We start from the raw sequence: 23,370 nt of genomic DNA, 5'->3' as shown, positions 1-23,370 counted from the left end.
GCAGAATCTTTAGTAGTATTTCAGAGATTTTTCTGTTAAGAAAAGAGCTTCTAAACTGATGTTAAGAAAGAAACAGAAAAAAAAAAAATCCAAAGAGCTGGAAAAATTAATCCATTTCGATTAGCTATTTTCAAAGTTTAGTTTAATTTCTTTTTAGTGATGCTTTGAAAGTATATTTTCAAATAAAGGTGAGACAATAGAATAGAACCTTCATTTTGTCCAGTGAGAACACTATTGTATTCTGCAGCGGAAGTTCAGCAAAAAGTGTTCTTCAGCAAGAAAATAAAATGTGGGGGTTTTTTTCCATTTAAAAATTCATGATCTAATGTGTAATATGTATACACATATGCAAAGAAACACATACAATTTAAAAAAATAATTTTAAAAGAGAATATCCTTGGGATCACTCACTGTTCAACCTGGGAAATAAAATATTGTGGGGACCTTGGAAACCCCCAAAGAATCCCTTCCCCACCATATCCCACTGCATCACCTCTGGAGGTAACCGCTATACTGATTTTTTGTGTCTGTGATAATCATTTCCTTAGTTTTTTTTTGATTGAAGTATAGTTGATGTATAATATTATGTAAGTTACAGGTGTACAACATAGTGATTCACAATTTTTAGAGGTTATACTCCATTTATAATTATTATAAAATCTTGGCTCTATTCCCTGTGTTGTACAATATATCCTTGTAGCTTATTTTATACATAATAGTTTGTACTTCTTAATCTCATACTCCTATATTGCCCCTTCCCCTTTCCCTGTCCCCACTGGTAACCACTAGTAAAATGTATTTTCAAGATAATATATATTTTAAGATTTTGACGGGTTATTTCTTGCTTTAAATTTTCTACCATACTCTTTTGAAGTTTTAATAATATCTTTTTCTATCACTTGTGTTTCCAATAGAAATGTACCATAATCATATTGTTTTCTCTCCCTAGGTGATTGAATGGGTATTAGAAAAGACAAGCAAGAAATAACACAGAATCATTCTTTTTGGATAATTATAAATTGGACAGAGCTATTATTTACTTTTTCCTTCCATAGTTTGAAAATTACAAACAAATTTCAAACTTTGTTCAAAGAATAGATGTTATATCTCTAAAGAATTTCATAAATTCCTATATTTATATAGTTTTGAGGTTGCTCAGTTAATGTATTTTTAATTATATACTTATTTTATAGTTTTACTATATTTTAATTTTTGAAGTTAATATTTTTATATATGTTTACAAATTTTACTCTTGGTTATTTAATTATTCCAATAAATAGAAAAAGATATTTCTTTACTTCTTGGTAAATGTCTTTGTTGTTGGGCATATTTAAATTAATGTGTCTTAAGTAAGACATTGCCAGTGGTTTTTCTCATGGGTTCCAGTAGCGTGATTTATTGGACGGCCCCTGATTTAGAAAATATTGGCAAGAAAATTCACACAGCTAGCCATGTTCCCTTACCCCTGCCCTAGAGCCACCACTGTTTTAGCTGTTCATGTTTATTTGGGATCAAAAATGAAGAAAGAGCAAAACTTATGAAAATAAGACACAGTGAAAATGACTAAGTACAGACTCCCAGAAAAAAAATATCTTTTCCCATGGCAGAAAATCTGGAAAATGTGGAAAATACAAAAAAGAGTGGAAAAAAATTCTAGCATTGTTTCTGTCTATAGGTAACCACTGTTAATATTTTTAAACATTATGTTTAAAATATTTTCAAAATTGGTGTCATACGTGTGTGTATGTTTGTGTATGTGTGTTTATATGTGTGATGTGTGTATGTATGTATATTAATTTATAGCCTGCTTTTCACTTAACAATGTGATATAACTTAATGATATATGATATAAAATGATTTTTATATCATATATCATCATTTTAATAACTGCATGATACAAATGAACCACAATTTGTTAAATCAATCCCTCATTGTTGGACATATGAGTTCAATTTTTCCTCATTAAAAATAAAACTTTAATGAATATTCCTGGTACATCACTGATTATTCCTTAGTATAAGTTTTTCGGAGTGGAATTTGTGATTTTTGGTAAATTTTTCCAAATTGCCTTTCTGAGAGATCAGTTCGTACACCCACCAGCAGAGTCCCTGTTTCCTTTTCCGATGGCTGAAAATAGTGAGGGTGAACATTTTAAAAAATATGTTGGCCGCTTTTTCAGTCAATTTAATTGGTCAAAGAAATTAATTCCTAAATTTCTAGATGCCTTCCTGGAATTCCAAAGCTGATCTCCACATTATCCACGTCAGGGCCTAGACTCCCACAGGGTCAGAGGTTTGGGCTGCAGCCTCCCTTATTTGGGCTTCCGGAGAAGGCGAGTTACAAGCCTTCCCTATCCCTGCACGCTTTCCATACCCGGATACTACTTTAACTTAACTTCCATGCTGTGCTCATACTTCATACCTTTTGTGAACTTCCCATAAAAAATATTTCAAAGTAAAAAGTGACAAGATATTTCAGATAAATTTGAAAGCAGGTACAAAGGAGAGATCTAAAAGGCCCAAAGACTTCAGGTCAATTTTTGGAATAGACTAAAAGTCATGGAAGAAAAGGCAGGCTGAACTGAGGTTCAGCTGTACATCCTTTGGGCTATGTTCCAGGAGAGGAGCCCTGCTGACCAGTTGTTCAGTCTATATATACGATAAGTATGAGGGGGACCTTGAAAAGCATGTGGGAGGGAGAATATAGGCTGCGCTTAGATATCAGCTGTTCTGAGGAGTTATTTCCCAGTGCTGGGAATAATGCCTAAAGCGCCCACTCTTTATAAGGACTCTTTTTTGGAGAAAGAGGGAGCCACAGGGCTGGACTAGCTCAGCTCCGTTATATAGTGATGGTACATTTGGCAAAATTGTTGCCTACATAACCTGGAAAAGAGAATTTGTACCAAATGAACTCATGGATCTAGTTAAGGTTATTTCCAGACCATTTATACATTAGTCTTTGTGCACTTCTGTAATATATCTGTAGGACAAATTCCCATAAGTCAAAAGGTACATGTATTTGTAAATTTTTATAGATATTGCAAAATTGCCCTCCAAATTATTGCCAAATGTATACCTACTAATGGGTGTATAAATGCCTGTTTTCCCATCACTTCCCACCACTAAGTATTGTGGAAGCTTTAATCTTGGCCAATTGGTTCCTTAAAGATAAAAACGAGGAAGTTTAAATATCCTATTTAAAGCCATTTTCAGATCATTTTATATTACCTAGGAGCCCCCAGCCTTGATTTGTCTTTTATACAGGACACTCACGTGGAAAAGAGATTGGACTTTCAGTGTTTTCTAGAGTAGAACAGGGTGATGACTAAAATTGACACAGACGTTAAGTTTTGGCTCTACGAGTGTAAGAACTTTCTAACAACTCTAGCCATCCGGCAAGGGGATGGCCGGCCTCAGGAGATAAGGAGCCCCCTCCCCATAGCTGAAAATTTTCAATTTCAGGTGGAACGAGCAAGTGCAAGGGATGTTCAGGAAAAGATTCCTGAATTTAGTGGCATATGCTACAAGGTCAATGTTTCTCAAAATGTAGTACTTGGATTATAGTGTATGTGGTGGTGGTACAGATTTTTCCAAAAATTATAACTGGTGTACATTCGTTTTTATATGTATACACCATGTTGCTATATTACTAGCAAATTCCATATCCTAAAATATCAATACTAAGGTAGTATTGCTAAAATTATAGGTAAACTTTGAGCAATAATGTGCTTGATGACCTCTAATGTCTCTTCAAAACAGGTTCTACAGTTCTAAATCTCAATACTACTAAATTTTCAAATAGTAAAAGACTTCTCAACCCCAGCCTGTTACATTTATTACAAGTAACTTAGACACGAACCAAGTTCTACAGACAATTTGAGTATTTGGAGCTTGGTGTACAGGTAAAATCCCATGAAAATTTAGTTAAAATGAGAGTTGAAAGCCCTAAGCCCCAGGGGAAGACCCATCCTGGAACTATACGCACAAAAACACACAAAAAAATTGCTAGTGGCATCATCCCCCCACCTCCATCCACTAGCACCTTTCAAGGCCAGTCTTGGAGGAAGAGACTAACAGGATGTGTCTTTACACTCCCATATCCCTCTGTGGCTATTAGGAAACCACCAGCCAGCCCACCATATTCAGAGATGAATATTTATTTAATTCATATATCAATTTTACATGATATCCATAGTGCTATAAACATAGGCACATTTTTTTTTAACTTTTTTTTAAAATGGTACATTCAAAAATTACTCCCTTACCCCAGTCTACTCCAGTCCCCTCAAGATAGAGTATCCAGTATTTGTAACAGGGGCCAGAAAGGCCCTGCTCATTAATTTTAGAAGAATCCTTCTGTCCATTAAGACCTCCTTCTGACTTCAACCAAGCAGGGTCAACAAGCACTTGGATAAAGAAACATGCATTTTTCAGCATTTTAATGCATCAATTGATAGAATTAATTAAATGTCTCTGCCTGAGTGTTTTTTTAAATAGGTTTATAGTTTTGTTCCTCCTACGTAATTCAAGTCAGAAAAAAAAATTGATATCAATCTTCCTGTTGGCTTTCTTTAAATTCCAATGGGATGGTTTAAAGATATGTCACCACACCAAAGGGCTCACCTAATCACATCTAACAAATGGGCAGCTTCCCACAAAATATAGATTAAGACATCATTCACTGGTGTTGGTTTGTCCCTAAAAGGACAGACATTGTGAGTTTAATAATTCATTGATTCAAATAAGAAACAGATTGAGCACAGAGGGAACTGGACAAAAACAACCCCCCCAAAAATCACTCAGTTGATTTGCTAACCGTACCCACGCACGATCCAGATGTATGAGTTTGTGTTATTCACAACATTCATAACACACATCAACAAGATTAAATCTGCAGTGTAAAGCTATAACCTGTTGAATTCAGAATGAGAAAAAAATGAGTATTTAAATTGATTCATCATAGCCACTCTGATATGATACAATTTAACTTTGAGGAAGAAAAATGATTTATATACACAATTCTCTTAGTAAAATTTTCTATTTCTTGCTAATAACACATTTTAATTCAGAAAATGCATTAATTTTATTCAAATATATTTTTCTAAAATATAAATATTTAAATTAAACTTTTATAAACACAGAGAATGTAGTTTCTGTTGACCCGCATCCAGATATTAATCAGTCCAAAACTCAAGTGATGAAGAAATAATATTTGTAATTATGATCATTTTGTCTATAAATATATAATAGGATCTCTGCAACTAAATTATGAGTAATTAACTCACACTTCATGTAGTACTGAGCACCTTAGATTACACATTGTTGAATTAAGCTATTGGCATTAATCTATGTATTTTAATATGTTATTTACAATACACAAGTATAATTCTCTTGTATAACAACATTCCAGTGATTTTGAAAATATATAATGAAAGAGTACGTTACAATTTACAATTCGTCAAAGCTTTCCTACAATATTCAGGCTGGGACTTCACTCTTTAGCATTTTAAAATAATAGGAAACAAAACAAAACAAAACAAAATCAGTGTCCTAAAGCTGTGTTTTCCAAAATGTTTTGTTTTGTTTTGTTTTGTGTGTGTGTGTGTGTTTTAACACTAGCTTCACAAGATGCTCCTTTAGAGAGGAGTTCTGTAGGTAAGTGTTAGTAATGGCACACAGGATGCCCCCCTTGTAGAATCGCAATGTGCAATAAAGTCTTTGAGGAGGTCTGCAATCATGAAATCTCTTTAACATTTTTTAACTCAGTATTGAACAAACATTTTTGATGACCAACCCCTTTAATTCCCCCCCCCCCCGACAAAACACCAGTCAATCAATGCCCCTTGGAACTTGTATTACATGTTACTTGTATTACTTTGGGGAAACACTGATCTAAAATAAAATGCTGATCTAAAGTAAAACTCAAGAAACACATGTATCTGAGTGAACAAAATCACATTCTTTTAAAACAGTTTTACTTTTTAAAGCTCTTTGCATAGGTATTTGTTAAAGTACGGTTCTGAAAAATAACACACAAACCTAACCTGGAACATCTGTCTATGTAAAACTATAGGGGAGAGAACGGTTACAAATACAGAAATTCTAGAGCTAATTTTCAAGATTTGAGGAAAGTGACTTTAAAATCAAATAATAGGTGTGTTTTCAGTGAATTTGTTTTGAAAGATAAAAGCAAAAGTGTTAAATCAGTAATATGCTATACGATGTCTGAAAATATTCCTGTAGAAAAATATCAGGTCATTATATGATTTCCCTGGAATTCCAAAAGAGCTGTGGATGCTATTGATGGGTTTGATTATAACATCGGCGCTCTATGTAAAACCCAGCATTAACCAGAATCATATAAGGCTGCTCTATTACTTGCTTGAAAATGCATGCATAGAAGCACAGGCAGAAACAAGGGCCAATAAATTGCTCAGTACTTCCACTGAAAACCACAAAATGGGGAAAATTAGTTAACCCCACATGAATTATTTTATATATATATATATATATATATATATATATGGCGATCTTTTTAAAAAATCCATAATTCGCTTTTATAAATAAAGCTATAAGTCATGGCTCTAAGACAGCAGACCTTGGGTATGAGTGTAGTCCCAGAATTAATCATCTTTCACGCACACCACTCTTCAGCAAAGCTTTGCAATTTAAGCAGTCTACTTTGGCTCAGAATCCACCAGCTTACAGCTCAGATCAGTATCTGATGCTTTATTTAATTCCCACTCATCATAAGCTAATAAGAACACTTCAGAATCATTCTACATCATTGAAAGATAATTCATTAAGAAAAAGTAACAGCTGTTTCACACTTAAATAAAAGGTGGGTTTCCATTTGAAGTACTTTTCTTTCCTTACCAGCGAAACTCAACTCAATTAGAAATAGGAAATAAAGCACAATAAAACAAGGGGTCCTTATTACTGGGGTGGGGAGGGGAGAGGTGAAAAATGTCCATTTCTCATCTATACAGCCCTTGCTTACCTGGGTGAACCAGTTGCCTAGAAACTGGTATGATTAAGATCTGCACATGCTGTTCTAATGTTCATGTCCTTGACTGTCATTATTTAAAAGCTATGCTGTGTATTTCCAATCAGCCTCACCTCTTTACCCTTTTACTGTTCTAAAAAGACAGTTTTATTCTGATAGTCCTTGTGGAATTTTTCTGAAGGTACCCTTTATAGTTGCTGAAATTGACAGAGGAGTCTGGGACTATTACACAGGACTCTTGGGATCTAAAGCTGACAGTGGCATGCGACATCTGGTGCATCGCTGCAAATGGTGTCTGATAGGACACTTTTCCGTGGCGTCGCAGCCCTCCTTTTCTCAAAGGCAATTCGCTCCTCTGTTCAGGCCACCAACCCCAGCCTTGTAATCTTAGCTGACAGGAAGGAATGAATGATGAAAACAATCGGCTTGGGGCAGGAATGAAGGTCCAGTTGCTGAAATTCAAAAAGAAGAGAACATGAAAGATTTTAAACCAACGCTTGATACAAAATAGTGAGTTACACATCAAACAGATCTGTGCACTTCCTGCTTGCAAGTGTTAACTGGAGCAATTGTGTTTTTAAATCCTTGCCCCCCAGTGGGATTAAAAAAATAACTCTTTGAACTTATTCCTTACATCTCGTATATCTTTTTTTCCAAAATGAGTTCTGTGAAATTTATACATACCCGTAGCATAAATGTCAGTGTTGCCCTTCTTGACTGTCTAAACCATTTATTTTGGGTATCACGATAGTGATATTATTTATGTTGGATTAGGTACAGTATGAAGCAGCACTAAATTTCACATCATAGGTTTGAGTCCTGGTTCTAACACTTTTTAGATGTGTACATAATCTTGGACAAGTCACTGAAAAATTTTGCCAGGCCTATCTAACTCACAGCTGGTAGAGTATTAAAATGAGATACTGTATGTGAAAATTCCTTATAAACCATAAAATGCAGAACCCAGGTTTTGAAGCAGCTGTGTCCTCACTGTCCTACACTCTTGGACTGTTGTAATCACGTACATCACTTGTCTGTTAAGACCCACTCTAAAGTTTTCTCTTTCTCCGTGTGTTCCTACTGGGCTGGCACGTGGTCAGAGCCTAATAGGCTGAATTTTTATCACCTGACCTAATTCAGGAGCATTGAGCGTGTTGCTCCCAATTCTCATCCACTGTCCCCAGTTCTGTTCTGATGATGACACTGCTGGGAAATAACAACCTGATCATAAAATAACACCCAGCAAAGTTAAGTTGTACTTAGCATGAACCAGGTGCTGTGTTAAATATTTTCTATATACTATCTTATTTAATTTTCACAAAATCCCTATGAGGTAGCTATCATTACTATCTCTATGTTTTATATGGGAAACTAAGATTTGGAGAAGTTATAAAACTTTCTGAGATCATAGATCTCGCAGTAAAGAGAAAGCATGGACTCAAACGCAGGTCTATCTGATGCCACAGTCTGGGCTTAATCACCATATTCTATTTCACGAACACAGAATGCAACTTTTAGAAGTAACCTTAAAGATTATCATCTACTTCAGTCACTGTATTTTATGGATAAAGACTTAGATCCAAAGAAATAAAAGGACTTGCGCAAGACAACTGGTGAGTTAGTTCCACACTCAGAAAGAGAGCAAGGGTCTCCTGACCCTCAATTTATTGCATTTTGTACAACTCACCTCTGCTCCTTTCCTCCTCCCTGGCACCTGCCTCTGGGGGTTGCGTAGCTAGACCCTGGGGGAGCTGTGTCTGAACTTGAGCTTATCAGCCTAATATATTGACAGCAAAAAATCAGTCCTTCCTAAGTCTTTCAAGTCAGGTTGTAATTACAGGCAGAAAGGCTGAAATTTAGACATAAGTGATTTTTTCCTCATGGGCAAAAATAGCCTTGAATTTTCAAGCCATGGATAAAACAGGAGACTGCTTCTTGTTCTTTTCCCTGCTGCTAGGGAGTAGTCACCCTTAGGAAAAAGTGCGCAGCTGGGTGATGGATAGAGCAGCAACTGAACCAGAAGGGTCCTCAGCAAAACTTTCTCTTCTTTCCAAACTGGTGCTTCAGGCTGAATTTACTGATTGAACACACAAATAAACAACAAAATTCTATAAAATTCTGCGGATCCATTTTAAAGGTTAGAAAAATGACTGGCTGGAAATTGTTCTCAGAAAGTGAGTTCAGATCACCTGTCAGCCACGGGGCACTGACTTCATCATGACTCCTGTGACACCCGTAGGAAGAAACCTGGTACTGCACTGGGGCTAGTAGTATTGCATGATCTAGGACAGTGGTGCTGAAACTTTGAGATTTCAGGCTCCTATGCTCTTTCAAGTGTGGCCCTGGCCCTTTCCTTCAGAGAGACGGGAGCAGGGAAAGGGAGGATTGTGCAAGGCTAGTAGCTGAGTTAAAATGACTAGATCTTTAAAATTGAGGTTTATCTCTGCATTTTATATATCCCCTGTCCCCGTTATCAAGTGTGAGTCAATAGATATTTGTTGACTAGGAAGGACCTAGACAGAAACTAGTTGTTCCAAATCAAGGTCCTGTTTGAAGTTCTACATTCCACAGCTTAAATGAGATGCTATGTCTTCTTGAGAACTATACTTGCTAGAAAGTAGAAGAATGTGCAACTTTCACCCTTCAGTGGAACTAGAGTAACATATGTTTTCACTATGGTAGGCAGTAACGATCACAGGAAATCATGATTTTAAATACATGGGCAATTTGCAATGATATGAGAAGTAAAAATGTTATGTTAACTGACAAACTTGCTGATTTTGTTGGACACTTTTTGATATGAGCTCAAAACTTCTGGGTCCTTGTCTGGCCGTCTCTCCACTCAGGTAGAGTTGACCAGTTTTGCTGGGTTTCCTCACGGCCACCTCCACTCTGGCCCTTCCCACCCCACCCCATCTGTGCTCTCCATGCTCTCTGCTCCTTTGAGACCTCCCAGATTGCCAGGACTGGTGTTTTACATCCCTACATCCCTGACACCTAGCACAATGCCCAGGTTAGATCAGATGCTTGATACTTTTAAACAATGAATGGTATATCTTCAAGCTGGTGGGACCCTCTTTGAAAAGAATTTAATGCTGACTTCGTAAAGGATCCTTTCCTTTGATTCAAGTATTTCTGTAATATTCCCATGGAAAATGAGACCAAAGTAAAGAACTGTGAAAAAATTGGATCCCCTCACTGTTTTTCAAGGTTCAATTAAGACATGAATCTATAAGTACTTTGTAAATAGTCAAATGCTAAATAAATACAGGCAGCATTATGTTTGCAGGCCATAATGGATGTATTGTAAGACAAAATATACGAAACCACACTGTCTAAAGAAAAGTGCACTTACAAGCTCTCCATCTTTGCCTCCAAAATCTAAATACAGCATCCTGATTCCATCATCTGAAGACATTTTCAGCTTTTCATAAGGAGCCTGTATGATTGTCTTGGGAAAGACACCCTCCTGTGGTTCAGTGGTAATAGAAAATCCATTCTCATAATGTATCGTCAACCGGCACTCCTGGTTTTTATAGGTGCAAGCTGAGAGACACAGATGGAGACAGAAGTATGAACAATGGAAGTCTATCCATTTTCCCAGGCACTTAAGCTTCTAGTCTCCCCAAACCCAGGGCCCAGCCACCAACTTCTTTCTAAGGTTAAAAATTAATAATCATGCATGAAAATATTCTCCTTAGATTGATTGTGATATTGTAATTTAACTTGCCCTGTGAAACTAAGGGAAATAAACTGAAAGAAATTCCTTTTGCTGGGATTTACTGAATTTTGTCTGGGCTCTAGCCCTTATATGACCGTCTGACAACATGTATGTAGGGAGACGGGTGTTCCAATGGCCTTGTATCAAGCTGGAAAAAACTGACATTTGATTTAGAGTAAGCTACCTCTGATCATCGTCAACACACACACAATCAATCAATCCATCGATCGATCAATCAATGCCATGTCTACCACCTGGTGAAAGAAGCAAGCAATCCCCCAGTGACATTACCCAAGTTAACAAAAACACATGTAAGAAGTCGGGAGTGAGTAGTGAAAAAATAACCTGATTTTTAATTTTAAAAAAGTTGAATAAAGCTCATGTTATAAACAGAAAGAAGTGCTTTTTGCATTTCCCTGATGATCTGATGGTCTTGGGTCCTGGAAAAGCTGCTGTTGCAGATCGGTGTCAGACGTGGCACCTTCGGTGAAGGATGCTGTTTCCTCCCTCTGTCCAGTGTGGTATTCAGGAACCTCAGCTGGTGTCCACAGGTGCCCTCTGATCCAACGGAACAAAAGTAAAACCTTTTGATCAGGTTAGGTGCCAGCATTTATCTGTGGTCCGCCTTGCATTTAGGAAAAGAGACCAGTGCTCTCAGGTTATGAGCTGGACAGGGGGACTGCCACCTGATTCCAAGTTCCCATTAGGAAGACTTGTGAGTGTTTAAAACGCTTAATCAAAAAGATCTGGAGGGAATTCCCTGGCGGTCCAGTGGTTAGGACTTGGTACTTTCACTGCCAGCCCCCGGTTCGATCCCTGGCCAGGGAAGTAAGATCTCGCAAGCCTCTTGGCCAAAAAAAAAAAAAAAAAAGCAAAAGTATCAGATTGGATTTTTTTGCCTCACAAAACACCACATTTAACAGGCCCTAGCAAGTCAATTGGCTCTGGCCTTCATATACATCTGAAAGCTCTTTGGGGATACGAGGACATAGGCAGTATTGATTACTCTCTACCACCTTTAGCTCAGCTCAGCTTTATAACCAAACTGAATTTCACCTCAGCACACTTTGGAAGCAGGACCTTAGCTTAATATTACAGGTGATAAAAGCAAAGCTCAGAGAGGTGAACATGTCACAACCCAGTGGTTTAGATTTCAAAATTCAAGTTCTTTCCTTCCAGTCTGTCTTGTACAGCCTTCTCACACTCTGGTGCTCAGGATACGGAGGCATATGGGGAGGGATCTTGGCAAAGAGGCTTTCAGAGTAATAACTGGGGTGGGGGGAGCCCCTCAGAGTTTGGGGGAAGAAACAGAGTGTCTATTTGCTCACAGAATGAGGTGGCTTTGAATTGGTTAAAACATATACCCCTTCCTTCAACTGACCGCAGCCATCTTTCAACTTGTAACAAAGGGTTGATATTTTCCAAAGGTGCATTCTCTAATAGGTCTATGAGTCCTGGGAGGAACCCCTTGGCAAGTCTTAAGTTATCCTCTCAGAAGGGCCCTAGACCTCTGCCACACGTCCAGTTCAAGGATGACCAAAACATAACATAGACACGGCACAGATGTAGTTACGACTTCCCATCTCGAATCCTCATTTTTGAAACTTTTCACTTCTAACATCTGCAGAATATGTGGGCCCCTGAGCTCTAAACATGTTTTTTCCCCCTTCCTCTATGTTTGAATTTGAAAGCTGTGCCACTGGATGGTTTGAATTAATTGACTGTGGTTACTTTTAATTTTAATTGACCTAAAGTGGTATTCGTGGCCTTTATATAATGTAATCAGTTATCTGAAGACGTTCTTAATCTACACAGGATAGATTGAACCCATTATCACGTTAATTGAAGCTCTGATTAAAACATAAGCCCCTTCCCCCAACTCTCTGCAGGCATCTTTCCATTTGAAACTGGGCTGCCCCTTTGGCCATTTCCATAATTGCTTCTCTCCCACCACCCAGCTAGCTCAGTCCACACAATTCTTTGTCATTCTCCTTTGGCTGGTCCATCAACAGCCTCATTGTTTTCCTGTCAAAGTAGAGTTCAGCTTACTGAGAGAAGGATTTTATGAAATTTGTGGAATGTAAACTAAACCAAACCCCCTTGGCCATCTTCATTCTTTTCTAGAACACCCCAGAAGTTGTTGCAAGGAGTCTGGACTTCTCTGCAATTACACGTATAACTTCATTAAATTTAGTTTTCAGGTGACTTGAGCCTTTTCCAACTCTCAGGTTTGAAACTCTAGTTTTTCGTGCCATACAGAGTAGGCGTCAAAAATAAAAACTTCAGTGACACTCCGAGAGACATGTTCAACAATGTTGGAAAATATTGGGGGGTACTAACTCGTTTCAGGATTGATTATTGATTGATTCATTGATTGATTGATTGATTGCTGTGTTGGGTCTTCGTTTCTGTGCGAGGGCTTTCTCTAGTTGCGGCGAGTGGGGGCCACTCTTCATCGCGGTGCGCGGGCCTCTCACTGTCGCGGCCTCTCTTGTTGCGGAGCACAGGCTCCAGACGCGCAGGCTCAGTAACTGGGGCTCACGGGCCTAGTTGCTCCGTGGCGTGTGGGATCTTCCCAGACCAGGGCTCGAACCCGTGTCCCCTGCACTGGCAGGCAGATTCGCAACCACTGCGCCACCAGGGAAGCCCCCCAGGATAATTTTTAAAAGACAGTGATTATCTCAGAGATGCTGCAGCAGAAATTCTACAAAACATCTGGTTTTTCATGTTCGCACCAGTAAAGGAAATGTGGAGAAGCCCTACTACATGTTGACGTGGGTCCCATCTTTTAGAATCCTCCTGGGCGCTGGAGGAAGTTGCACCCTAGCGCAGTACTGCACACAGAGTGGTCCACGGACCAGCAGCCTCAGCACCGCCTGGTATCGTCCTAGATGCAAATTCCCAGGCCCCGCCCCAGAACTGCTGCGTCACTATCTCTAGGGATGGGCATCAGCAATCGGAGGCTTCTGAGGGTACAACTAAAAAACTTTGTTTTTGTTGTTGTTGTTTTCAGTGTGACTAAAGTTTGGAAACACTGTACCTAAGAGGTCTTTTTTTTTTTTTTTTAAGGCCAACTTAATTTATTTTAACCTAAAGTAAACACAAAATGTCTTGTTTTTATATGGCATCCCTCCGTGGGTGAAACACCTAATTCAGGCACCTCAAGAGACAGATATTCGTTGAGGATAGAGGAATAGTTCTGCTTCAGAGCAGAGATGGAGAAAGGATTTATATTCCACTTAATTAATTCTTTTTAAAAGAACTTTTTTTATTGTGGTAAAAGTTACATAATATAAAACATACTATTTTAATCATATTTAACCTTATACTATTTAAACCATATTTAACTATTTAACCAGTTCAGTGGCACTAAGTACATTCACATTGTTGTGCAACTCTCACCATCATCCATCTCCCAAATTTTTCACCTTCCTAAACGGAAACTCTGTCCCCATTAAACACTAACTCCCCATTCCCCCTCCCCCACCCACCTCCCAGCCCCTGGCATCTACCGAGGTACTTTCTGACTCTATGAATTTGGCTCTTCTACGTACCTCGTGTAAGTGGACTCAAACAGTATTTGTTTGCATCTAGTGTATATTGGAGTGCATTTTTAAGGTTAACTTAATATATGTCCTTCAAACAGATTGTACCGTCTTTCCCCCCGCCCTGTGCTATACAGTAGGCCCTCACCAGCCATCTATTTCATACACACTGGTGTACATACGTCAATCGCAATCTCCCAATCCATCCCACCCGAACTTGGTGTCCATACATTTGTTCTCTATGTCTGTTTCTCTATTTCTGCTTTGCAAATAGGTTCATCTGAACTTTTTTCTAAATTCCACATACATGCATTAACATACAATATTTGTTTTTCTCTTTCTGACTTATTTCACTCGGTATGACAGTTTCCAGGTCCATCCATGTCTCTGTAAATGGCACAATTTCATTCCCTTTTATGGCTGAGTAATATTCCATTGTATATACGTGCCACATCTTCTTTATGCATTCCTCTGTTGATGAACATTAGGTTGCGTCTAAGTCCTGGCTATTGTAAATAGTGCTGCTATGAATATTGGGGTGCATATATCTTTTGGAATTACAGTTTTCTCAGGGTATATGCCCAGTAGTGGGATTGCTGGGTCATGTGGTAGTTCTATTTTTAGTTTTTTAAGGAACCTCCATGCTGTTCTCCATAGTGGCTGTATCAATTTGCATTCCTACCAACAGTGCAAGAGGGTTCCCTTTTCTCCACACCCTTTCCAGCATTTACTGTTTGTAGATTTTTTGATGATGGCAATTCTGACTGGTGTGAGGTGATACCTCATTGTAGTTTTGATTTGCATTTCTCTAATAATTAGTGATGTTGAGCATCTTTTCATGTGCCTCTTGGCCATCTGTATGTCTTCTTTGGAGAAAAGTCTATTTAGGTCTGCCACCCATTTTTTGATTGGGTTCTTTGTTTTTTTTGATATTGAGCTGCATGAGCTGTTTGTATATATTGGAGATTAATCCCTTGTCAGTTGCTTCATTTGCAAATATTTTCTCCCATTCTGAGGGTTGTCGTCTCGTCTTGTTTATGGTTTCCTTTGCTGTGCAAAAGCTTTTTTTTTTTTTTTAATTTTTTTTTCTTAATTAATTTATTTATTATTGGCTGTGTTGGGTCTTTGTTTCTGTGCGAGGGCTTTCTCTAGTTGCAGCAAGCGGGGGCCACTCTTCATCGCGGTGCGCCGGCCTCTCACTATTGCGGCCTCTCTTGTTGCGGAGCACAGGCTCCAGATGCGCAGGCTCAGTAGTTGTGGCTCACGGGCCTAGTTGCTCCGCGGCATGTGGGATCTTCCCAGACCAGGGCTCGAACCCGTGTCCCCTGCATTGGCAGGCAGATTCTCAACCACTGCGCCACCAGGGAGGCCCCTGTGCAAAAGCTTTTAAGTTTAATTAGGTCTCATTTGTTTGTTTTTGTTTTTATTTTCATTACTCTAGGAGGTGGATCAAAAAAGATCTTGCTGTGATTTATGTCAAAGAGTGTTCTGCCTATGTTTTCCTCTAAGAGTTTTATAGTGTCTGGACTTATATTTAGGTCTTTAAACCATTTCAAGTTCATTTTTGTGTATGGTGTTAGGGAGTGTTCTAATTTCATTCTTTTACATGTAGCTGTCCAGTTGTCCCAGCACCACTTATTGAAGTGGCTGTCTTTTCTCCATTGTATATTCTTGCCTCCTTTGTCATACATTAGGTGACCATAGGTGTGTGGGTTTATCTCTGGGCTTTCTATCCTGTTCCATTGATCTATATTTCTGTTTTAGTGCCAGTACCATACTGTCTTGATTACTGTAGTTTTGTAGTAGAGTCTGAAGTCAGGGAGTCTGATTCCTCCAGCTCCATTTTTCTTTCTCAAGATTGCTTTGGCTATTCGGGGTCTTTTGTGTTTCCATACAGACTGTGAAATTTTTTGTTCTAGTTCTGTGAAAAATGCCATTGGTAGTTTGATAGGAGTTGCATTGAATCTGTAGATTGCTTTGGGTAGTATAGTCATTTTCACAATGTTCATTCTTCAAGTCCAAGAACATGGTATATCTCTCCATCTGTTTGTGTTGTCTTTGATTTCTTTCATCAGTATCTTATAGTTTTCTGAGTACAAGTCTTTTGTCTCCCTAGGTAGGTTTATTCCTAGGTATTTTATTCTTTTTGTTGCAATGGTAAATGGGAGTGTTTCCTTAATTTCTCTTTCTGATCTTTCTCTGCTAGTGTGTAGGAATGCAAGAGATTTCTGTGCATTAATCTTGTATCCTGCAACTTTTCCAAATTCATTGATTAGCTCTAGTAGTTTTCTGGTGGCATCTTTAGGATTCTCTATGTATAGTATCATGTCATCTGCAGACAGTGACAGTTTTACTTCTTCTTTTCCAATTTGTATTCCTTTTATTTCTTTTTCTTCTCTGATTGCTGTGGCTAGGACTTCCAAAGCTATGTTGAATAAAAGTGGTGAGAATGGATATCCTTGTCTTGTTCCTGATCTTAGAGGAAATGATTTCAGTTTTTCACCATTGAGAATGATGTTTGCTATGGGTTTGTCATATATGGCTTTTGAGGCCATATGTTGAGGTAGGTTCTCCCTATGCCCACTTTCTGGAGAGTTTTTATCATCAATGGGTGTTGAATGTTGTCAGGAGTTTTTCTCCATCTATTGAGATGATCATATGGTTTTTATTCTTCATTTTGTTAATATGGTGTATCACATTGATTGATTTGCGTATATTGAAGAATCCTTGCGCCCCTGGGATAAATCCCATTTGGTCATGGTGTATGATCCTTTTAATGTGTTGCTGGATTCTGTTTGCTAGTATTTTGTTGAGGATATTTGTGTCTATGTTCAACAGTGATATTGGTCTGTAATTTTCTTTTATTGTAGTATCTTTGTCTGGTTTTGGTATCAGGGTGATGGTGGCCTCATAGAATGAGCTTGGGAGTGTTCAATTTGAGAAGGATAGGCGTTAGCTCTTCTCTAAATGTTTGACAGAAGTTGCCCATGAAGTCATCTGGTCCTGGACTTTTGTTTGTTGGAAGATTTTTAATCACAGTTTCAATTTCATTACTTGTGATTGGTCTGTTCATATTTTCTATTTCTTCTTGGTTCAGTCCTGGAAGGTTGTACCTTTCTAAGAATTTGTCCATTTCTTCCAGGTTCTCCGTTTTATTAGCATATAGTTGTTTGTAGTAGTCTCTTATGATCCTTTGTATTTCTGCGGTGTAGGTTTTAATTTCTCCTTTTTCATTTCTAATTTTATCGATTTCAGTCCTCTTCCTTTTTTTCTTGATGAGTCTGGCTAAAGGTTGATCAATTTTGTTTATCTTTTCAAAGAACCAGCTTTTAATTTCATTGATCTTTTGGTATTGTTTTCTTGGTTTCTATTTCATTTATTTCACAACCTTAGAGGTCTTGTGGGAAAATCCTGTTCATCCAGAGCAGATACCATCAGGGCTTTCTACCATGATGGAAATGTTCTAGATTTGCACTGTCTACCATGGTAGAAATGACATCTGACTGTCTAAGTTACCCACTTTTCCTGAATGAAGATGAGATAAGGCTTTTCACAATCAAACCCCTGGGTTCCATTTTAGTAGGGCATTCAGTGCCTTAATTTAGAAGAATTTTAAATTTACCTCTGGAATTTAAGTTTATCTCTGGAATTTTAAGTACCCCAAATGGCCAGTAATGGAAACAATTTTGAGGCTGTGGTGGAGTAGAGGGTGCATTCTTTCCATAAGGATGTGACATCACAAAACCAAAGCCAGCAATGCTCACCTGTGGTGACTTCAGTAGTGAGTTCAGCTGAGTTATGGCACCCCTGTACTATGCTCCTTGTCCAATGTGAGAGGTCCCTGCTGTTCTCAGCCCTGAAGAGATGCGTTTCAATACCCTGCCTGGTACCAGTTCGTGTTGCAAAGGACAGATCTACACCAGCCTGGGGTGATCCTTTCCCTGGACCTGAATGGACCAGCCTGTTGAGAAAAACAGAGAGAGAGAAATTATCAAAATGGAAACTACTGTATTCACCTGATACACCTGTGAAAAGCCCCAAATTGGTGATTTGCTCTCAATTTTCTGATACGGAACCAAAAGGTCCACTATACCCTAATGTTCACCATGGTTTTCTGCCATCTCCTCACCCACTGCCTGGCCAATGGTAGAGTGAGATTAGCATAGTGGCCAAGAACTGTGCATCCGGTTGACTATGCAGAGGAATTGAATATTGTGACTTTAACTTTATTTAGACAAATTCAGCTATACTCACTCAACCAAAAGGGAAGATAATTAAATAAATGATTGAGAGAACAATTTAAATGATGTGGAAAATCCCATCTCCCCCATTCCATTCCTGGGCATATGTATGACCCAGTGAGAGCATAAGACAAGAAAGGGTATCTATTGTTTCCTGGGTTAGACTTAGTTACCCCCTGTGTTTCTTGAACTTTGGATCATCTGGCTGCACTGAATGCACTTCTGGGCATGCATTTCTCATGCACACAGTCTCCAAATTCAAGCAGACAACCAGGGGATGCAGCTGAAGAAGTAGCAATCTGTGTGTGTCGGTGTTAAAGCTTGAAAAAGAACAGTAATGCTGGACTTCTTGAGACATGGAAGAGAACTACATTTTATGGGAGATTAAAGAGATTCTCAAGAGTGTTTTTTTTTAACATCTTTATTGGAGTATAATTGCTTTACAATGGTGTGTTAGTTTCTGCTGTATAACAAAGTGAATCAGCTATACATATACATATATCCCCATATCCCCTGCCTCTTGGGTCTCCCTCCCACCCTCCCTATCCCACCCCTCTAGGTGGTCACAAAGAACAAAGTTGATCTCCCTGTGCTATGTGGCTGCTTCCAACTACCTACGTATTTTACATTTGGTAGTGTATATATGTCCATGCCACTCTCTCACTTCGTCCCAGCTTACCCTTCCCCCTCCCCGTGTCCTCAAGTCCATTCCCTACGTCTATGTCTTTATTCCTGTCCTGTGCCTAGGTCCTTCAGAATCTTTTTTTTTTTTAAATTCCATATGTATGTGTTAGCATACGGTACTTGTCTTTCTCTTTCTGACTTACTTCACTCTGTATGACAGACTCTAGGTCCATCCACCTCACTACAAATAACTCAGTTTTGTTTCTTTTTATGGCTGAGTAATATTCCATTGTATGTATGTGCCACATCTTCTTTATCCATTCATCTGTCGATGGACACTTAGGTTGCTTCCATGTTCTGGCTATTGTAAATAGTGCTGCAATGAACATTGTGGTATATGTCTCTTTTTGAATTATGGTTTTCTCAGGGTATATGCCCAGTAGTGGTATTACTGGGTCATATGGTAGTTCTATTTTTAGTTTTTTAAGGAACCTCCATACTGTTCTCCATAGTGGCTGTATCAATTTACATTCCCACCAACAGTGCAAGAGGGTTCCCTTTTCTCCACACCCTCTCCAGCATTTATTATTTGTAGACTTTTTGATGATGGCCATTCTGACTGCTATGAGGTGATACCTCATTGTAGTTTTGATTTTCACTTCTCTAATGACTATTGATGTTGAGCATCCTTTCATGTGTTTGTTGGAAATCTGTATATCTTCTTTGGAGAAATGTCTATTTAGGTCCTCTGCCCATTTTTGGATTGGGTTGTTTGGGTTTTCTGATATTGAGCTGCATGAGCTGCTTGTAAATTTTGGACATTAATCCTTTGTCAGTTGCTTTGTTTACAAATATTTTCTCCCATTCTGAGGGCTGTTTTTCGTCTTGTTTATGGTTTCCTTCGCTGTGCAAAAGCTTTTAAGTTTCATCAGGTCCCATTTGTTTATTTTTGTTTTTAATTCTATTTCTCTAGGAGGTGGGTCAAAAAGGATCTTGCTGTGATTTATGTCATACAGTGTTCTGCCTATGTTTTTCTCTAAGAGTTTTATAGTGTCCGGCCTTACATTTAGGTCTTTAATCCATTTCAAGTTTATTTTTGTGTATGGTGTTAGGGAGTGTTCTAATTTCATTCTTTTACATGTAGCTGTCCAGTTGTCCCAGCACCACTTGTTGAAGTGGCTGTCTTTTCTCCATTGCATATTCTTGACTCCTTTATCAAAGATAAGGTGACCATATGCGTGTGGGTTTATCTCTGGGCTTTCTATCCTGTTCCATTGATTGATATTGCTGTTTTTGTGCCAGTACCATACTGTCTTGATTACTGTAGCTTTGTAGTAGAGTCTGAAGTCAGAGAGTGATTCCTCCAGCTCCGTTTTTCTTTCTCAAGATTGCTTTGGCTATTCAGGGTCTTTTGTGTTTCCATATAGATTGTGAAATTTTTTGTTCTAGCTGTGTGAAAAATGCCATTGGTAATTTGATAGGGACTGCATTGAATCCGTAGATTGCTTTGGGTAGTATCATCATTTTCACAATATTTATTCTTCCAATCCAAGAACATGGTATATCTCTCTGTTTGTATCATCTTTAATTTGTGTCATCAGTGTCTTATAGTTTTCTGCATACAGGTTTTTTGTCTCCTTAGGTAGATTTATTCCTTGGTATTTTATTATTTTTGTTGCAGTGGTAAACGGGAGTGTTTCCTTAATTTCCCTTTCAGATTTTCCATCATTAGTGTATAGGAGTGCAAGAGATTTCTGTGCATTAATTTTGTATCCTGCTACTTTACCAAATTCATTGATTAGCTCTAGTAGTTTTCTGGTAGCATCTTTAGGATTCTCTATGTATAGTATCATGTCATCTGCAAACACTGACAGCTTTACTTCTTCTTTCCTGATTTGGATTCCTTTTATTTCTTTTTCTTCTCTGACTGCTGTGGCTAAAACTTCCAAAACTATGTTGAATAATAGTGGTGAGAGTGGGCAATCTTGTCTTTTTCCTGATCTTAGTGGAAATGGTTTCAGTTTTTCACCATTGAGAACGATGTTGGGTATGGGTTTTTCATATATGGCCTTTATTATGTTGAGGTAAGTTCCCTCTATGCCTACTTTCTGGACGGTTTTATCATAAATGGGTGTTGAATTTTGTCAAAAGCTTTTTCTGCATCCATTGAGATTATCATATGGGTTTTATCCTTCAATTTGTTAATATGGTGTATCACATTGATTGATTTGCATATATTGAAGAATCCTTGAATTCCTGGGATAAATCCCACTTGATCATTGGTGTATGACCCTTTTAATGTGCTGTTGGATTCTGTTTGCTAGTATTTTGTGGAGGATTTTTGCATCTATGTTCATCAGTGATATTGGCCTGTAGTTTTCTTTTTTTGTGACATCTTTGTCTGGTTTTGGTGTCAGGGTGATGGTGGCCTCGTAGAATAAGTTTGGGAGTGTTCCTCCCTCTGCTATATTTTGGAAGAGTTGAGAAGGATTGGTGTTGGCTTTTCTCTAAATGCTTGATAGAATACACCTGTGAAGCCATCTGGTCCTGGACTTTTGTTTGTTGGAAGATTTTTAATCACAATCTCAATTTCATTACTTGTGATTGGTCTGTTCATATTTTCTGTTTCTTCCTGGTTCAGTCTTGGAAGGTTACACCTTTCTAAGAATTTGTCCATTTCTTCCAGGTTGTCCATTTTATTGGCATAGACTTGCTTGTAGTAGTCTGTTAGGATGCTTTGTATTTCTGCGGTGTCTCTTGTAACTTCTCCTTTTTCATTTCTAATTTTATTGATTTGAGTCCTCTCCCTCTTTTTCTTGATGAGTCTGGCTAATGGTTTATCAATTTTGTTTATCTTCTCGAAGAACCAGCTTTTAATTTTATTGATCTTTGCTATTGTTTTCTTTGTTTCTATTTCATTGATTTCTGCTCTGATCTTTATGATTTCTTTCCTTCTGCTAACTTTGGGTTTTGCTCGTTTTTCTTTCTCTAGTTCCTTTAGGTGTAAGGTTAGATTGTTTACTTGAGATTTTTCTTGTTCCTTGAGGTAGTCTTGTATAGCTATAAAATTCCCTCTTAGAACTGCTTTTGCTGCATCCCATAGGTTTTGGATCGTTGTGTTTTCATTGTCATTTGTCTCTAGGTATTTTTTGATTTCCTCTTTGATTTCTTCAGTGATCTCTTGGTTATTTAGTAACGCATTGTTTAGCCTCCATGTGTTTGTGTTTCTTACGTTTTTTTCCCTGTAATTGATTTCTAATCTCATAGCGTTGTGGTCAGAAAAGATGCTTGATATGATTTCAATTTTCTTAAATTTACCAAGGCTTGATTTGTGACCCAAGATGTGATCTATCTTGGAGAATGTTCCATGAGCACTTGAGAAGAAAGTGTATTCTGTTGTTTTTGGATGGAATGCCCTATCAATATCAGTTAAGTCCATCTTGTTTAATGTGTCATGTAAAGCTTGTGTTTCCTTATTTCTTTTCATTTTGGATGATATGTCCATTGGTGAAAGTGGGGTGTTAAAGTCCCCTACTATGATTGCATTACTGTCAATTTCCCCTTTTATGGCTGTTAGCATTTGCCTTATGTATTGAGGTGCTCCTATGTTGGATGCATAAATATTTACAATTGTTGTATCTTCTTCTTGGATTGATCCCTTGATCATTATGTAGTGTCCTTCTTTTTCTCTTGTAATAGTCTTTATTTTAAAGTCTATTTTGTCTGATATGAGAATTGCTACTCCAGCTTTCTTTTGATTTCCGTTTGCATGGAATATCTTTTTCCATCCCCTCACTTTCAGTCTGTATGTGTCCCTAGGTCAGAAGTGGGTCTCTTGTAGACAGCATATATATAGGTCTTGTTTTTGTATCCATTCAGCCAGTCTATGTCTTTTGGTTGGAGCATTTAATCCATTTACATTTAAGGTAATTATCAATATGTACATTCCTATTACCATTTTCTTAATTGTTTGGGGTTTGTTATTGTAGGTCTTTTCCTTCTCTTGTGTGTCCTGCCTAGAGAAGTTCCTTTAGCATTTGTTGTAAAGCTGGTTTGGTGGTGCTGAATTCTCTTAGCTTTTGCTTGTCTGTAAAGGTTTTAATTTCTCTGTCGAATCTGAATGAGATCCTTGCTGGGTAGAGTAATCTTGGTTGTAGGTGTTTCCGTTTCATCACTTTAAATATGTCCTGCCACTCCCTTCTGGCTTGCAGTTTCTGCTGAAAGATCAGCTGTT

The 23,370-nt window shown here is 38.1% G+C and overlaps 2 protein-coding genes across 6 annotated transcripts in view; one reads left to right on the top strand and one right to left on the bottom strand.

Moving 5' to 3' along the window:
- The window catches only part of LOC118883851 (MDM2 binding protein), a 67,273-nt gene extending 65,977 nt beyond the window's left edge, over positions 1-1,296 (top strand). For 2 of the 3 annotated variants that reach the window (XM_036831009.1, XM_036831007.1), the window contains exon 22: positions 950-1,149. In XM_036831009.1, coding sequence (XP_036686904.1) covers positions 950-988 — 39 coding nt within the window. In that variant the 3' untranslated portion in view covers positions 989-1,149. Of the gene's footprint in view, positions 1-949 lie in introns of all 3 variants that reach the window. The other variant, XM_036831008.1, reaches the window with a different exon arrangement.
- Positions 1,297-5,572: 4,276 nt separating this feature from the next.
- SNTB1 (syntrophin beta 1) overlaps positions 5,573-23,370 on the bottom strand; it is a 242,269-nt gene continuing 224,471 nt past the window's right edge. For 2 of the 3 annotated variants that reach the window (XM_036830513.1, XM_036830512.1), the window contains exons 6-8: positions 18,036-18,232; positions 10,361-10,551; positions 5,573-7,457 (exon numbers count right to left, since the gene is read on the bottom strand). In XM_036830513.1, coding sequence (XP_036686408.1) covers positions 7,365-7,457; positions 10,361-10,551; positions 18,036-18,232 — 481 coding nt within the window. In that variant the 3' untranslated portion in view covers positions 5,573-7,364. Of the gene's footprint in view, positions 7,458-10,360; positions 10,552-11,048; positions 11,285-18,035; positions 18,233-23,370 lie in introns of those variants that run through there. The other variant, XM_036830514.1, reaches the window with a different exon arrangement.

Source organism: Balaenoptera musculus, chromosome 17, assembly GCF_009873245.2.
Source record: "Balaenoptera musculus isolate JJ_BM4_2016_0621 chromosome 17, mBalMus1.pri.v3, whole genome shotgun sequence".
NCBI classification, from domain to species: domain Eukaryota; kingdom Metazoa; phylum Chordata; class Mammalia; order Artiodactyla; family Balaenopteridae; genus Balaenoptera; species Balaenoptera musculus.
Note: the sequence above shows the minus strand (reverse complement) of the source record. Positions and strands in the feature narration are given on the sequence as shown.